General features: G+C 41.3%; 1 protein-coding gene across 7 annotated transcripts in view; it reads left to right on the top strand.

Moving 5' to 3' along the window:
• The window catches only part of PTPN13 (protein tyrosine phosphatase non-receptor type 13), a 106,529-nt gene that overhangs the window by 41,792 nt on the left and 46,306 nt on the right, over positions 1-18,431 (top strand). For all 7 annotated transcript variants that reach the window (XM_042871057.1, XM_042871052.1, XM_042871056.1 and 4 more), the window contains exons 7-8: positions 8,994-9,557; positions 17,618-17,713. In XM_042871057.1, coding sequence (XP_042726991.1) covers positions 8,994-9,557; positions 17,618-17,713 — 660 coding nt within the window. The remainder of the gene's footprint in view (positions 1-8,993; positions 9,558-17,617; positions 17,714-18,431) is intronic.

Raw genomic sequence — 18,431 nt, 5'->3', positions numbered from 1 at the left:
AACTATCAACTACCAAAAATGTTTTCTAGTGACCGTATGCTTTTAGTGATAATTTGGTGTTTTGCTTATTTCTCCTCTTGTGCTGGAATAAAAAAAAATACATATTGTTTTTCATTGTTTATGCCTTTATTTTCAAAAAAGGGGATAAATTGAAGTCTGCTGTTCCTTATTTATTTTTATTTTTTTTATGCTTGACATGTTCTGCTTCCATCCCAATCTGTTTTAGTTTCTCTGTACCTGCAGAGCTCCAATTACTTTTCTCTTTTGCCTTACAGGGCTTAGACCTGTCCTGGTTCCCTCTAAAACTTTCCAGTGTGTCTTCTGACTTCAGACCTGTTCCCCAATGCATTTTACTGCCATCATCTTAATTCTCTGTATTTCCATCTTAGATCCATGCTTTAATCTCCACTCAGTCCTCAGGGAATATAGAGAGTCAGCACACCGCAGAACAGAACTGAACAAAATGTCCACATAACCAAAGCAGCTGTAGCTATTTTCAGTTCCACTTGGCAGATATACTGAGCTTTATATTTCAGTGTTAGGAAGGAGACTCAGTAAAAGGGGTCTCTGGGGTTAATGAGTGACAGCTCTCATTGGATTTAGGCCTATTTAGTGCTCAGTTATTTCTTTTTCTGCACAGCATTCTGTTTTGCTGGTGCTCATTCTGTTCATATGAACGCAGATCAGCTGCCCTGAGGGTAAAGCTGTTAGGTTTGTGGAAAACGGAGCTATGGGATGTTGTACTGATCCTACCAACAGCGGTCTCACAGAGCAGCCACAAAGAGAAGACCAGATTACAGTTTAAGAAAAGCAGTAATGGTATGAGAAAAAGAAACCAAAAACAACTCAGAAAAGTACGGAGACTTTTTTTGTTTCCTCTCTGTTGACACTGTACTGTTCTGCAATTTTGTGTACTTGAAATAAATGCCTCTTTTCCCAGCTGCAAAATAGTGAACACTTGCAAAAGTAGAAAGCTACTGGATTAGTACTGTTATACTGATTGGACTCTTTCCAGTGAGTCAGGAGTATTGTCCATCATTTTTCTCATTACCGGTCATCAGCTGGATTTGACTCCATTCACCACTGCTCTCTGGGCCTGGCCATGCAACCTGTTTTGTGCCTAGCGAAGAATCTATCTGTGTAAGCCATGGACTGCCAAGCTTCTCCAGAATACCGTGAAAGACAGAGTCAAAGGCTATCCTAAAGTCTAGATAGACTACATGCACAGCCTTTCCCCCTTCTCCAAGTCAGGTCACCTGGTCATAGGAGGAGGTCAAGGTGACAAAGCAGGACTTGCCCTTCGTGAACCTATGTTGACTGGATATGATCCCTCAGTTGTCCCACACATACTCTGCTCTAGGACTTTCACTGAGATCAAGGTCAATCTGACAGATCTGTAGTTCCCTGAATCTTTCTTACTATCCGTCTTGTAGATAGGCATTGCGTTAGCAAGTCTCTAGTCATCTGGGAGCTTCCTGGTGGACCAGGACTGCTGATAAATGATGGAGATGATGGACTGCTTTGACCTGGCATTTTTTTTTTTTTTTTGAGGAGTCCTATATAGCTAAGAAATGCATTAAGTGGATTGAAAATAAAGCTGTGGTCACAGCAAGAAGCTGAGCAGAAGTCTTAATTGGACAGGAGACTTTTCTGTCACTGGGGTGAAATGCTGTTGAGACATTGCTAAATTGTATTTAGAGAGGCTTGTCAGTGTATGGCATAGCTATCAGAGAGGGGAAAAAAGCAGCACAGAGCAAAAGCATTTATTATAAATTTTAAGACCATCAAAACATTGCTGTGAGCATCTAACTTCAGATTGCTTCTTAGTTGCGCTGTGTTCTTGATAATGGAGATGGTTTAGCTGAAGAGAGACATGCTCCCAGTTTCAGTCTTTGAAGGGTGGAAACATTACCTTTAAAATTGGTTTTCCATGCCGTGGTCATCCAAAATGACAATTTTGCTGGGGCTTTTTCTCCTGGCTTCAAACAAACGTACTGAAATATTTTGTTAATTTACTTCTTGAAATTAGATACCTTGCTGTCCTTACATATACTGAGGTTGGATATTTCCAGTTATTTGTTTCTCCTTACATCTTAAATATGATTATTAATTAGCTTCTCACTCACATTCTCCCCGTTTACATTTATTTTCTCTCTCTCTTATGTCTCAATTTCTGTGGTTATTTTGGTGAATGAGCTTCATGGCAGGGCTGACTGCAGAAGTAATTTATTCTAAATTAATATTACAGAACATTTGTTTAGTTGAGTCTTATTCAGGACACAGTATTTAGGAACTGACAGCCAGCAGAAATAAAAATGGTAAAACCTGGTGTGAGTCATCTGAACATAGGAGTTGTTATTAAAGCTTCCTATTCAAAACACGGTAGACCTTGAAAGTCTTAAAGAATCTTTTTTGTGGAAGTTGTTTGATATAATTCTTTTGGTGTGATGACAGGGTGAATAATTTTCAAGGTCTTCCAAATATAAAGCAAGAACTAATTTGCAACCATTCTCTTTTTGCTAAAAACTGTATCATTCCTCCTTCGAAAGGATATGTGGTACATTTAAAACCCGGTTGACATCTCCATTAACTTTTACAGAGGCCTGAGAGCCTGCTTTCTATCTCTGGAAGAGCTGAAATCTCTAGTGGTACACTAGGACAGCATCACTGTATCTTCTGTGTGTTTACTTATGGGGTCCTAGCTTCTGTTGAGGATTTGTCAACACCAAGGACAGGCCTTAGTAAAGATACTTCATCTTTTCAAGAAATCTAGCTAAAGTATTTTTTTTGTCTTTGCTTTCCCACAACAGCAAACTTTTGTGTGGACTTGACTCAATGCAGAGTCTGTTGCAAATTAACCTTATGTGTTGTAGGGCTACAGGACAAGCCTGCAAAATTCCAACTTTCACCTGTGCCAAGGACTGTGCCACCTGAGTAAGGGATAGAGATGAGTTTAAAAGGTTGAGAATGCTCACCTTATTTCTGCATTAGAGGAAACTGGAAATATGGAATGAAATTTTAGGCGCTGACTACTGCTTGTTTAATTAGACTCTGCTCTATGTGAAGTGCCACAGAAATGATTGGCACTGTAAATCAAATAATAGATCTTGAGGCCTAATGAGGCTGCTTTTAATTTTAACAACGGGTACCCATGTTTGGTTAGCAATGTATTTATTGCTTTATAGCTGCCTGGCAAAAACTCCTTGAAGAGAGGAAATGTCCCCTTCTGATTTTGATCCAGGGAAATTGAGTACAGATTAAGTTTTAGTTCCCCATCTTGGTAAAAATGTGGTCTATAGTGATGGTTGTGGTTTATAGTGATGACCTCCGCATGTGAACTGAGACATCTTTGTCATTTTCTTGTTAAATCCAAGCATACGACTTTCACTTATCAAAAAAAAAATGATGCACAAAACTTTGTTCCATTAATATGAAAATCTTTCCTCTGGCAGTACTATCATGCACACGCCTTTCCCAGCTCCTTGCTGTTATAAAAACTGAACGGAGTGGAAGAATGATTGCAAGACATCAGTAAAACAAAACAGACACTTGATGAAGGCTTGAATTTTATTTTATTTCTTCATTATTTCACCATCAATAAACCAATCCTATCTTTGTCCAGTACGTGTGTGCACCCAGCAGTGTTGTGTTTGATGGTGGTGAAAATCAACTGAAGTGTAATGGCTGCTGCATTAATGAGCTGCTGGCCAGGCAGTGCTGAAAATGTCGTTGGGGGGCAAACATAGACCTCCTGGAACAAAGGGAGAAAAGGACACAAAGATCAGGAAGTAAACCAAACTGGAAATGTAAAATACTGCATCAGTGCTGCAGAAAATTGGCTGTAGAACTGAGCTTCCCCTGGGGAATGCAGAAAGGGAAAAGCAGGATTGCCCTTTGGCCACACTGAAAAAGAAATCAACCCCTACACCCATTTCATTTCTTCCTTCACAGAGAAGCCATTTTCTCAACAATTACAAAAAGTTAAAGGAGGATGTGCAATTTTAGCAACCAGCCCTCAGCCTCATCTGACTCTGTTGTGTTGTTTTGGCCCTTAACTGGCCCCACAAGGACTGCAAACCCAACCCCTCCACCAGTTGCCCACTCATATCTGAAAGACTGATCACATTGTCTGGGGATAAGGACTTTTCTCTTTTCTCTTTCCTGCACGTTAACTGTGGGAGGTGTTTTGTAAACTTACATAGAACCACTTCCTCTTTTCAGACCTCATCGTCTTGTAACAATAGTCCACTATTTCACGTATGTGTAGGCAGCCTCTCTCTTTCTTCCCCTCGTTCCAGTGTGTATGATGTACTGCACATACCCACAACCTCTGCTAAAAGGCAGCTAAAAAGGCTTTCTGGTTTTTGCAAACAAAAAAGGATGATCAGAATGGATTTCAACAAATGTGCACTTAATTTATTTTATATAAATAAATGCACTCTGTTTGCATTATGCCATTTGCACTTGCATCACATTTCATTGATTGTGTGTGTGATCAAGCAAGCACACAGGTGATTGCAGACAAGCTGAATTGGGTTAGGAACAGATGCAGCTCTACAGCTCAGGTGAAAATTGCGAAGGTTACAGGCAGTTAGAGTGAAGATTTGTAAATAGCACTACTGTCAGGAAAAAGTATGCTTGTGTTTGAAGCTGAAGACAATAAAGGTAGCAGGTCGATAATCATGTAGAAAATGTAACTTCTGTCTTTTGTACCAGTGTGGAAACTTAAATTTTGATGTTAGCACCAGAAGGTTGGTGGTTTTTTTGTGAATTCTTGGTGATTAATTGCTATTCTTACGGTATGTATTCTCTCACTATATATTATACTTTGGAATCATACAATTAATATAATTGCATTTGAATTATTTACAGTAATTATAAATAATTGCACTAATGTAAAATCAAGTAGAAGATAAACACCCACAGGCGATATGAGAAAGAGAGAACCCAGGTAGTATTCTGAGAGTTTGTTTTAACAGAGAAGTTACTGGGGAAGGGGAAAGCCTGCTTCTTGTTAGGACTTCAATGCTGTAGAATCTTAACTGCTATTGGATTGACCTGTCCCCTTTTCTGCGATGCGGAGCAGTAGTTCTCTGTCCTGTTACACTGCTGGGAGCTGGAGCACAAAGTAACTTCTGTGTGGTGTCAGGTGAGGTGCTTGATGTCTTTTCCAGAGCCAAGAGACTTCAGAGAGGTCACAAGAGCTTCCCTTAGAAACAGAAGCCATTTCTCAAAGGAAGTTTGTAATGGAAATGTTGCCAGGCATTAGAATTTAAAGATGTAGAAGTTTAATTGTGTAGATAGGTTCTTTTTGATGCTTAGTATACAATTTTTCACTGGCAGTCCTCCCTTTTGCCACACATTTCATCATAAAAGCTGAAATTTAAATGCAGTGAGTAAGCTGTATACTGGCTTAATGATTTTGGACTTGTGTATGCTATGCAACTGAGAATAGACGTTAGAGATGTATTATGTAGGTGCTTTGAAGACTGTGGCATTAAGGAAGCACTAGTGATTCTGGAAGTATACCATAAGTGGAAAGGTAGAGGTAGGGGCTAAGAGCAGAAAGAGATGTACTGCAGTTGTTGAAGACCTTTTGATACAGGTAGCACTGAGGTACTGTGTTGTGCAAGTCCAGAAGAAACAGCAGAAGTTCTACAGTGGTTGGTTTTGTAACAGTGGTGATAGTACTGCTTGTACAGTTCAGGAGGAGTGGGAATAGGATTATTGTAAAAGGAAGAATTAGCTTGGCACGATTGCTGGTTGCTTCAGATTTGATAATTCACTTTGTTTTCTGGTTCCTGCAGTTTGAGTTTCTTCTTCACTGAGAAGCTTTGTATACTGATTGTTGTATTGACCACTGTTCAGGGGCAGTGGGCAGCACGGGTTCTTGGCTGCTGCAAAGTGTGGACATGAAAATACCTATTGCTGTTTTGTTTGTATCCTTCTGAGGATGCCCAACTTTGAACTTTGTACCCTTTGTCCCACGGTCTTTTCTTCTTCTCTTTCTAAACATGCTTCTCAAACAGCTCATGGTGACACTGTGAAACCGTCTGAAGGGAGCTGAGTGAAATCAGATTATATTGAGAAGGATGGGTCTTGCACTGTTGGGAAGAAGTGCCAAGACTGGTGAAGAGCAAAAATGGGAATGAGAAGGGGAAGGAAAGAAGAAAGACGTCCACAAAAATTTTACAGTCTCAAAGGCAAATACTAAGGCATGCCATGATTTCTTTTGGTGATGTGCTTAAAACCACACATTGGGAACGTAGGTCAGTGTGGAAGCGAGGTGAAGAATGATGACCTGTAGGCATCACCAGGCTGTGGAGTGGAAGGGCGGTGTGGAAGTGAAGTTTCTCCTCCAGTGTTTCCTGATGGGACACCTCATGCCCTTTCTCATTGCACAATTAGCTGAATCAGTGAGGAAGCTGCAGCAGTGAGTGATTTCCCAGCCACTGCTATTGAGATAGCGCATGTGGCCTTCACTTTTCCTCATGAGAGATTCCCTGTTGGGTGAGTAAGGCAAGAAGAAGAAAGTCTGCATTTTCTCAGCCACTGCATGAGCAAGAACAATTTCTGCCGTACTCAGGCTGAGTTCTGCACTGCCATGGAACTGCAGTGGAGTGTAGAGAGTGCTCCTTCCCAGTTATATTTGTTCACTGGTGGCTTTGCTCATCCACTGCTGCTTCTCGCCTGTGCGTAGCAGATCTGATCTTGTTCCTTTTGATTTGCTGCTTTGGTGTGACTCTGAAATCATGAAGCGTTTTGCTTTTTTTAATTTTTGTTCTCATCTCCAATCCTGGCGTTAGAATCCTTTTAGGAATGTCTGTTGTTGATGTAGAGGTGCATGACTATGAAGTATGTGTTTGCGAAATGGGTATTGTCGCACTGCCTTGGATAGATGGTGGGAACATCACTGTGACAGGCTGTTTGCGGAAAGGCCTTACTGTGCCCTTGAATGTGACATGTAATTCACCAGCCTTGTGGGAGGTGCTTGGTCAGAGAGTGGCATAACAGATAATGACATGTCATGAGATTTATCTTGCCACAAAGATAAATACTTTGCATCGAGTTTAATGTTAGGACTGTGTTTGTAAAATATGGAGTGATGTGTCCCATTATTTTGGAAGATAAATTCATTCTCATTGGCAAACATTTTTGTTTTATTCTTTTAGTGTTTTTACTGTCTGGAATATGTAGGAACAGTAATTATTTACAAGGCGCCTTTTGGACAATCAGAACCCTAATGTTTTACTACTAGATGTCTATGTGTGGATAAAAGGCAAGGAGCACTTTGGTTTGATTTTCTTTAAGCACCTATCTTCAGCTTACTATCGCAGAAACAGAAAGTGAAAGCAAAGAGCCCCCGTTCAGAGTCCAATTGTACAAAATCACAAGTTTTTAAAGCATTTTTGAGTGCAGCTACCAATGTCATCCTCTATTCAGTGGAACTGAGTGCAAAAGGATGACAAATTATAGGAAGATCAGCACAGGCCCACTGTGTTAGATGTGGCCCTTGATTTCTCCCTCCTGCTGAGCATAGGAGATATAGCTCTGAGGATGGGTCCAGGGCACAGCATGTTCATGTACTCTGAACTCAAGGCTGTTTTCTGTTCTGAGGAGGGCTTCGAGGCAGATTTTTCTTAGAAGATGTATGCATTAATAACACATTGGGAAAGGAGCTAGTTCTAGGAAAGGCTGTACATCTCCAGTTGAGTGGGCAGACAGTACTTAGGTGGTCCTGAACAGAACAGAGCCCTGATGGCTTTTCTTGATGAGAAAACCATGAGAAAGCTCAGATTCCATAGTCAGGCAGTGAGTGTTCTGCAGGTTGAAAACACTGGACTTCATAGTAATTTATGCAATATATTTGATCAGTGGGAGCTGTGAGTAGACTACTGCAACAGTGTAGATTACTAAAATAGACTTCAGATTTTTATAATTTTAATAATGCATAAGAATCAAAATACATTAGTTTTCCCTACAGGAGATAGCAGTCTCTGATACTGATTTTTTTTTTTTTCTTTTGTGAGTTGACTCTCTAAACGGTTATTATTATTTTATTCTGAGATCAGAAAGCCTTAGCAAGAGTAATAGGCTTTCAGTTCATCTGTGAATATTAAGAAATGTCATTACTGATGCTTGTAATTAGTTCTGTAAAATTAGGCATGTACATTTACAAAATGTTGCATCTGAGATGAACATAAGTATCAAAACCTTTCAGTGACAGTGGTATGGTATTCTTCTGAGAATACACATTTCTCTGCTAACATTCCACCTCAGGCAATTTCTTCTAATCTGAGAGCTATTTCGTGGTAAGTGAGAAGGAGGGGAGGCAGTGCTCATTATGACAAAACTTTAAGTGTGCAGGCTCACAGAATCGTCTTGACCTTGGACGCTTTGTCAGTTTTTTGTTCTGGAGCATTCAGCGTATTGAGAGACTGTTATCACCAAAACCAGTCATTACCAAAAAAAGTTACAGGAAAAGTGGGGATTTTTGTAATACCAAACTACACAGTCATTCTTCCCTTACTACTGATACTACTGCAAGGCATCTGTACATCCGTGGAACAAACCTAGACTTGTTTGGAGGTGATTAAAAATTGCAGGTTGGGTGTTTGGGTGTGAGGGGTGAAAGGAGTCGCTGATTTCAGATTAATCATCACACAGTACTTCTGGTGCTCGTCCAGACTTCAACAGAATTAATGAGAAATCAAATTCCAGTGCATAGCTAGTAGTACTTCTTAACATTATTGCTGAATTAGGAGGGGCACTAGTTTTCCTCGAGCTCTTCAGAAATAAGATGGAATGTTTCTCAGAGTTGAGGTACTTGGAGTTTTGTCTTTGACTGAGCCAGTCTTTAGCTATCTCAGTGTTTCACATGACGAAGTCAATGTCAAATGCATGCTTAGTGCGTGCTTTCAAGTACATAATGTGTGTTGCACTCCTGTGTACTAAATATAACATGACTTATATGAAATGTCTCCTTATTCCAGGAAAAGCTTCAGTGGTTGATGCACGTGACGAACACAAGACTCATTTCTCTCAACAGACAGTGCTTAACAAAGGGCTTAGCAAGTCGATGGGATTTCTGGCCATGAGAGGAACACAAGGCGAGGAGGAATTTTTCCAGGGCATTTCCTCAGATTACAACTCGGGACAGGAAGATTCTTTCTATCCTTACAGATGTAAAACCAATGAGTTTGAAAACAAAAGTCACATCCACACAGATGCAGCTCCCAAGCGGAAGGTATGGGCTTCTTCCACAGACTTGCTTTGCACGACCAACAAAGCAGCTGAGAGAGATCATGCTTCAGACTCTCACAAGTACAGTCATCAGTCTGAGACCTTCGCTGTACGGACTTCTACTATGACCAGAAACAAAGAAGCGAGATACTCCAATGGGAGCATAGCACTGGATATCTTTGGACCTCAGAAACTGGACCAAACACGCCATGTGCCTGAGACATCAACTTCCGCAGCAATATCGAGTGCCTTTGACAGGATAAGGGAGAGACAGAAGAAGTTGCAGCTCCTGAGGGAAGCCATGAATGTAGAAGGTTAGTGAACCTTTCAGATGTTCTGAATTATTCCAGTCACTAAACAGAGATTTCTCTTTATGATAAATTTGAATTCTCTTGTAGCGATTCTTGGAACTACTGAGATTTTACCTTGGCCTTCTATTTTTAAGTAAAATTTAAGTATTAGAACATTTGCTGCCAATAAAAATGAAAGTGCTTGTGCAGATTACTTTCTCAGTAAAGATAGTTGCTCTCTTTAAGCCAGCTAGTATCAAGTGAAATTAGGAAAAAATAATATTGGCAACAGTGATTTCCCTTCAAAGAAAATATTCCTTTCCAGTTATTAGGAATGGATTTATAACCCAGAGAAAAAGAGGTGTGTCACCTGGAAATCTGTGGTTTTCTGTATAATTCTGGATGATCCAGTTGAGCCCATAAGTATGTAATTTCTTTTGGGTTTATGTTAAGATCTTTACCTCGGTGAGAATAATTATCAGCAAGCTCCCCTGGTTAATTTAAAGAACATAGGGAGAGGAAAAAAGCTTCTGTGGAAACTTCTGAAAACATCTTTATGTGGAGCCATATAATGAGAAACTGTATTTTGTTTGTTTTGAATATGTGACTTGATTTTCAGGGGTTATAAATATAGTTCAGCTGAATTGGAACTGAGTGCCGAGTCAGAACCTGTTCTTGATGGCCAGAAGATATAACTTATTTATCTAAGGTATAAGCTGGAAAAGCTGTGTGTACAGAGCTAGTTGAGTGATTTATTCTAATGTGTACAAAGTCCACACAATTGAAAACTCACTTGGCTGTCTTATGGCAGAAATAATGACTATGTGATGTTTTTTCTGTCTCATTGTTCTGCTCTGAGATGTAAAGACCTCCTCAGAAACATCTCTATTAAGAAGAAATGATAAAGCCTTTTATCAGAGTTGAAGTTGCCATAATCACTCCTGTCGTGATTCCAGGAGAAGCCTATATTGCAGGTTGCTTGGGAAGTTAATTCTTTCTCTCCCATGCATATGAACCTTGTGCTTCAGAGAGAAGGAGCAGTATTGACAAGGCATAGGCAGTTTAAAAACCTGCTGTGATTGCTGTAACAATTGTGCAGAAAGGACACATGGAGATTTTTTGTGTCCTCATATTGACATCTTTTAATGAGGGTTACATTATCAAGTGAAGGAATGAATGTAGATGGAAATAGTACTGTAGAGATAACCATTGTTTGTTCAGAATAGAACTTCACCATCTGTAATTATCTACTGAGATGTCTAATGTGGCAAAGGGGGATGTTTGTGGTTTTGGTTCAAGAGTGTGGAATTGAAGGGGACCATATCAAATGTGTGAGTCACCTCAAATGTTTAGAGATAGGCACCTCACAGAGTGCAAGAGGAGGCCACTCCCTGCATTAGCAAAGATAACCAGCTTTGTTGGTCAGGAGTTCAGCTTTGTGCAGGTTGGTGTTGCACAACAGAAAAACCAAAAGCTCGGCCGAACCCCTTGATGAGTAAGGCTTTCTCATTCTCAGTCAAACAGATTGGTAAATGGCAGAGAATGTAACAGGCCTCCTGTGTCTTGCCATCTGAGATGGGTCAGATGTGTGAAACTGTGCAATTCATTTGGGGAATGGGTGAGCAAACCAGGAACTGGGGCTCTGCAGTCAGACAAGCTGAGCGACAAATCTATACAGGGCAGATGGAAGCAGTTACAGTGAATCACTGCCCATCCTAAGAAATTCACAATCATTGCTTGCTAGAAAAAAAGTCTTAGGTACTTTCTCAACAGATAGCTGGACTGCAATATTCTTTTCTGCTCTTGATAGAAGAAGAAGGCGCCTTTCACTCTTGTGTTGTAGTTAGAGTTCCATGAGCTTTATTTTAGAGCTTTATTTTAGATTCTCCATTTTTCTCTACTTATAAGTTGGGAGCCAATAGCAGACTGTGAATGTGATATTTTAATTAGAGGAGGTATTTTAGGACAATGAATAGGTAATGGTTTTTTTATATAGGAATTAGAATCATAGAATCACAGAATGGCTTGGATTGGAAGGTTAATACAGCACCACCATCACCTTGTATGGTTAACTTTGGAAAGAAGGAAGGAGGAGCAGCAGAACAAGGTGTTCCAACAGATTGGTTGTCAGCAGTGAAGGTTCTGCTCCAGCATGGAGTTGTGGGATGGGCTAGGAGCCATGGGAGCCAGCCTGGGGCTGGACTCAGCAGTGCAGAGGTTATCTCCCTCTTTGGTGATGTGGTGGGGCCATTTGCAGTCCAGCCGAACCCAGGTCAAGGTTGCATGTTAGATTTGAGTAAGGCCTGCCTGCAGCTGTAACTTGTTTTTCAGTTTCTGAACTGTAAAATGGCATTCGACTTGGTATGCCAGATATAAGTTCTCTCTTCAATCTACATAGGAATTTAAGTGACACGTGGCTTATTTCTCCCTTAACTTATTTTGGGTTGAGCTGGCAAACTGTTTTGTTATTCACAAGGCCTTGAGGAGCTGGCTGTCTTGGAAAAAAAGAATGTTCTCATGCTCAGGCTCCAGTACACCAAGCTTGCACTCAGAGCAGATTTTACAACCTAAATTATAAACTCATGAAAAGTAGTGTTTATAGTGGAAAGAATGACAGAGCTTTAATTACAGCTGTGCTGTAGTGGGATTGTTTGTAGTGAGCTACTGAACATCCAAACTGCACTGTAATCTGCAGCCGGGATGCCTCGGGTGCTGACGAACTGCTGTCTTTGTGTTCTTCTTCTGCATTGTGTTTATGTGCTGTATGCTAAGGAAAGTTTGGGACTTTTCTCGGGTGCCAGAAGGTGTGAGGGGAAGAGCAGAGGACTGCTATCCGATCCGGTTCAGGGATACAGCAGCCAATTCTGAACACTCAGAGCAGATTCTAAAATGTGCTTTAATCATGCCAAGAAATGGAAGAATAAGTGCTGTGTCTCATCTGTGATTGTTCATTCCTATTTTTGTAACAGAGTTGTGGAGAGCTTAATTAAAACCGAGCAGTTATTGGTACCAAATGAGCTGATTCTGTTGTTCTCTTAAACCCTGGCAGTTTTTGCTTGGCACCCTTGGCAACATCTCTGCTTAGAGAGAAAATACGTTCCGTCTTTTACGTGAGGGAACAGAGAGCAAGGATTGCCATGTCCTGGTGCAGGGGCACATGACCTGGTTTGAGGGCAATGCTACAGGGCTGGCTGTGCAGCAAATAGCAGATGAGAGGAGGAATAGGGGAGGATAACAGAAACTGGATCTTGATGAAGCTTTGGAATGTGACTACAGGGGTGGGGATGTGGGGGTGGTTTGGGAATATTCCCAAGACTTTGTTAAAAGGTTTTGCAGTTGGAGCCATGTGAGTTCCAGAGCCTCAGTTTGGTTTTATCCCTCTCTCTTTTTACATTTGATTTTTCCTACTGAAAGGAAGATTTTATTCTTGGCTTACTGCTGCTTTCTCTATGGAGTCAACAAGAGCAGACAGTAGTGTTCTGTGCCTCCAGAGATCAGCCTTTGCCTCACAGGTGTCTTTATCTCACCAAGTGTTAATTCCTGTGCAGACTCATCCGGACCCCATTTATAAAGCTTCCATGTCATGGCTGCTGTGTTCGGATTGGGAACAAGGGGTGGATGTCTGGGGGTACTCCACATGTTCCAGATTTTAAAGACTCCCATAGTTTGAAGCTGCATTTGTGAATGAGGAAAGATGTCTGCAGACAGTGCATGCACGTGAGAGACTGGAATTGGGAAGTGATGAAGTGGGAGATGGGGTTTAGCACAGAAGAGGAACAGGTTCCCTACAAACTCATCTCTGTGAATCCAGTGAAATGCACACTTCTTTCAGCTGGATTGTATTTACTCAATTATTCTGTAGGTGAAGTAGGGGAAATGCGCAGTAATGATCACAGTATGCGTGTGGAAGCAAAAGGAGGCTCAGCTGACATGTCTTACCATCACTGTGCTGTAGGGTGATTTAAATGCAGTGGTGGTGCGATGAGTTTGTTATGTGGTTGGTATGTCCGGTGTGGACCGAGTTCAGCTTGAACAGTGATCACAGATCACGGCTGTGAAGCTGAAAGGTGGGATAATGAACTGCTTTAACCTAAGGAAAAACTTCAATCATAAATTATACCGAGCCTATGGAAGTTGGGTTTTCATGAAAGAAAATTTATGTCACAGTCTAAAATTCAAGTGTTCTGGCATCAGGTATAAAACAGACCTTGTAATCCCATCACTGCCCTGCAGAGTGGCAGGTGTTATCTGCTGTCACATCTGCAGCAGCTGACACTGTCTGGGAACAGGTTTGGGATTATCTCAGTCTAACAAAACATTTAAGAACAAACAAAAACCAAAGCAGACTGTGTTTGTCATACTTACAGCCAGCGTATGAGAGTGTGTGTAGTGTGCGCGCACGCCTCATCCTGGATGGTGTGATCAAGGTCCAGAAAAAAAATGGTGGAAGGCACCAAATTCTTGCTGCCCTTCCCCCTTCTGGCCCTGGAAATGTGTGGGACTGGCAGTTCTACACAGCTCTGCTCCTGCCTGTCACCCAGATGGTGCCGGACCTTGCCTACCAGATGACCATTAGGTTCTCTGAGCGGTCAGAGTGGTGACATGGTTGGTGTGCTCAGTACAGCTTTTCTGTTCAGAGTGTGGCAACTGTGTATTAAAAACAAGGGTTGCGACTGCTCCGCCAGAGGAACAGATTTCTTCCCATGGCTGTTTGTCCAGATGGATCCTCACTAGGAATTCAGACTGGGTCTCCATACTCTTCCCACCTGCACCTGTGCAGTTCTGCCTTGCGTAAGGTCATTGAAGCTTGATTAGATGGAAAGAGGAAAAAGAAGGGTGAACATGACTCCAACCTATTTGCTGAACCCTTGTGAGGGAAGCACATCCCGGCCCTCCTCAAAGGACTGTTAATGATACTATAATGAAACTCTGCTAACAAAGACGCTTACCTCTACAACCCACAGAGCAGACTAGCACCTTTTCACAAAACTACTCCTTTAACTCTGACATTGTCTCAGTCCTTTTCCTTCTCTGTACAACCAGTCATAATTTTGCAATAACATGTATTTGAAAACCAGTGTATCTAATGTGAGTCATGTGCTCGGGATAATGGCATTTCAAGTTGAATGCGGTTCTGATTTCTGTTGCAGTTGGCTGGGATAAGACTTTCTGTAGTGACGTGTCTGGGCTCGCATGCCTTGCCCTGCACAAATACTGCCTTTTGTTGTTTTGTGCTAGGTGAGGTCTGTGGGGTTGTGCTCTGCTGCTTTCTGTGGGGAGGTGGGAAAAGTACCACTTCAGCACTGAGCGACACGGCCTGGGTTCTTTGCTCATCCTGTGTTGGGTGGTACCTGGTGCTAGCTTTGGTTGGATCACAAGTTTTATACGGATGTTGTAGTCATGGATTCTTAGAATGTACTGAAATTCAGAGGTAGTTTTTGTGTTTGTTTCATTATTTTTTCTTTCCACTAAGGTATGGAATGACCTAGGGTGTTTTGTTAAGAGACTGTCACCTAATGGTGTGATGTATAGGAAAAGCTGTTGGTAGAATAAGTTTTGAACAGTGTGTTTGATATTTCTAGGAGTTAAATCAATCCTATGCTCTCTCCTTAGTCACCAGGTGAGAAACAGCAAGGTTTGTTAAAAAAAAGTCCTGGGGAAAGCTATGGTTATGGAGAGAAGTTCTTTATTCCCTTCATTTGCTGCTGCGGATTTCATCTTTCGTCTTCCCACCAACTGGGCTGGAAGCTCATCCTTGTTTTTGTAACTACTGCATGAAGAGCTGAACTTTACCTCGATCCCAGAGTCAGGGCTCGTGACCTTTGGAGGCCAGCCCTTATTTAGAAGGAGTTTGGTTTGGCCAAGATCCATGTGTCTTGTCTGAAGTTAAATCTCAGTGTGATGTGTTAGAATTAAAAAGGATGTGCTGAGGAAAGAAGGCAGCATGAGTTATTTGGTGAGTTTTTCCAAGCACAGCAGATGTGGTAACCGTCAGTATTGAATCCAATGCTTGCTGGTCTGCCCTGCACGTCCTGTCTGTGCCCCTGGCAAAGATCTCATGCGGTCAGGATGTGTGCATATATCACATCAACAGCTGAGAGCCAGGAGCTGCTGCCAATGAGAGAATGCCCCACAGCAATCAGATCAGGACTCTGACTGCATGCTCCTTGGCTTGGGAGCTCAGGGCTCCTGATTTAAAGTTTTACATGGATTTTGTGCAGAACGCCATGTCTCAAAGGAGCGGGCTGGAGGCACAGTTTGTGTGTTGTTCAGGAAGCCCAGCTGCTGACTGAGTGGAAAAAAGATCTGCTCAAAATCTCCTGTTGTACTTTATTGTGCCCTTCCTTTCCTCTTGCATCAAAGCCAGCCAGCAGACTTGCAAAATCAGCAGTCAATAAAACTGCTGGGAAAGAGGAGATCTACTTTCATTTAAGTGTTTCTGCACTGTAACTGCTGTATTGTGGTAGGGTGGATGCTTTGTTTGAAGGGCTGGGAGCATTGTAACAAAACACAGCAAAAGGCTCCCTACCAAATTTGGGTTTTGTTTCCCTATTTAGTCAAGTAATGGCTAGGTTGATGGTGAATTTCTTTGCATTAAAATCCAGGGTGCTGAAGTAACAGTTGTGAAAGGGGAGGGGATTTTAGTGCTGGGTTTGCAAGGTAGAGTGCTTGCCCTGCTGAAGAAAAGCTGCTCCTAGTTCCCAAACAAGGCATCTTAGCTTGCCAACTGAGCTCAATTTCTTCCTTTCTAAACAGCAAATAACTGGTTTTCCGTAAGAACATTTTTCATACTGGAGGTTTTTGGTTTTTGCCCCATTCCTTCATTTCTTTTTTTTTTTCTCTCTCTCTTTTTTTTTTTTTTAACTGCGTCATGCCATCCCTAGAAGAAGTCAAGTTGTTCTATTTCACCATTATGTGTGGGTTCTTTGTTAGTTTCATGTGGTTTGGTTTTCTTACTCCATTCTAGAAGGGGGAAGCAAAATTAACTGAATTTGTGTTAGAAAAGAGCTCTGTTTTCTGGTTGTATTTTCAACAACACTGGATAAAACAGAAAAGATGTTTTTGTTATTTCTGTATAATAATCTCATTGTTAACAATTGTCTCTCAGAAGATGTACCACTGGGTTAACATCTCTTCCAGCTGTACTCTGCAGTAACTTCAAATCTGCTTCTGCTGCCTGCCCCATTGCTCAGCATTTTGTATTCCAACCTTTCCATTTTTTACTGCCTTGCTTTGCATTTGTATCTACAGCTGTTAGAATGTTACCTTTGTGTGGGCCAAAGGCCTTCTGGAAAGGACAACTGAAGAGATATCCTGAAGTGGTAAACGATGGAGGCTTTTTTGTTTTATTTCTTTCCTGCTTAGAAACACTGTGTGGTTTTTCACTGGCCTGCATGCGAGAATGTTCTGGGAGGTTGTTGCAAATACCATGGATTTTCCACTGCCTCCTTTGCTTCAGTGTGTTGAAGAATCCACCGATGGGAGCAGTTGAGGCTGTGTTGTTCTGATTTCTCTTCAAATGCAGTTTGTTCTGGTTCAGTAAAAGTCCTGGAGAGACTCATTAATTGATTGTTAAGATATTTTTTTTCGGTTGTCAAATGTGAGGGAATTATAATTTTCCAGTTCCCGCTTTCTTGCTGTGAGGGTTTTTCCTCTTTCATAGAGAAGGAACCAGGGGCTGGGCTGCGGTTGTCGCGTTCTACACATGAAAGGTGTGCACAGACATGTACATCACTTTGGGGTTGGGTGGTAGAGGTTGGTTTTGTTCTGCCTTTTGGTTGTTTCTCTTTGGTGAGTTTTTTGGGTTTTAACCATCAGTTTTAACTCGGGAGTCATTCTGAGAGGGAGTTATGAGGAATGGATCTCCCCAAGCAGCCAGGAGAAGGCCAGCAGCCCCCAGAACCCTGGGCTGTGGAAGCAGCCCTGTGGATTCACCAAGCCAGGTGTCCTAGGCTTTCATGCTCCCTAAGCACAGAGAAGCATTTAAAATACTGAGAACAGAGCACATTTCATTGCACTGTGTTTGATTCTACATTAGAACTGTTGTTCTTTTACTATTCTCATAGCCTTATTTCAACTTTCAGAGCCTCTGAGAAGGTACAAATCATACCACAGCGATGTTTACAGTACTTCGAGTGAAAGTCCATCCATTATTTCTTCAGAAGCAGATTTCAGGCAAGGTAAGTTATCTGCTTAAAATAATAACAAAACAGGAAAAAAAAAGTGAAGAAAATTGTTTGAAGAAAAACAAAAGAAAAAAGATGAGGGAAGTCTAAATCTGTAGTAGGAGGCTTGGTAATTACCACTAGTCTGAAGTTGTAAGATGATCTCATGTAATTACATAATTGCATACAATTCAGCACAGTTGGCAGTCTGTGCAGAAATGAGTTTGACATTTCACATTCTGAAAGAGAACTTGTCAGGAATAGGTGGAAATGGTTAACTTCCCTGGAGGACTTGATCTAAATGGCATGCAGCCTTCCCAGGCACAAAAACAATCAAGCTGTTGCTGGCGTACAATTCTAGTAAATTGCAAAAGCTTTATATAGAACATGTATGCTTTAATTATTTGGTCTTCAGAAGGCTTCTCTGTGAGGATGAAATAGTTGATAATTTATAAACCAAAAATTTTGGTGTAATTCAAAAATATCTACTTATGTGAGAAGTGCATGTAAGTTCTACAAAATCAGTGGCTTGGCAAAGCAGGAGATGGTATGAATTGCTTTTCATTGAGAAATAGCAGGAGGGATTTCCTTCCCACCATGGCAGCACAGCGTGTAAAAAAATGCTTGAGATGTTCTTTTGAGAAGTGCTAAAATGGTGAAAAGACATCAAGAGGAGCACAGAGGATGAAACCAATAACTAGCTTGGCAAAGTCATAGTAAGTGGTGGAGATGA

Source organism: Lagopus leucura, unplaced genomic scaffold, assembly GCF_019238085.1.
Source record: "Lagopus leucura isolate 7727_CA_CO unplaced genomic scaffold, USGS_WTPT01 Super-Scaffold_100004, whole genome shotgun sequence".
Classification (NCBI taxonomy): Eukaryota; Metazoa; Chordata; class Aves; order Galliformes; family Phasianidae; genus Lagopus; species Lagopus leucura.
Note: the sequence above shows the minus strand (reverse complement) of the source record. Positions and strands in the feature narration are given on the sequence as shown.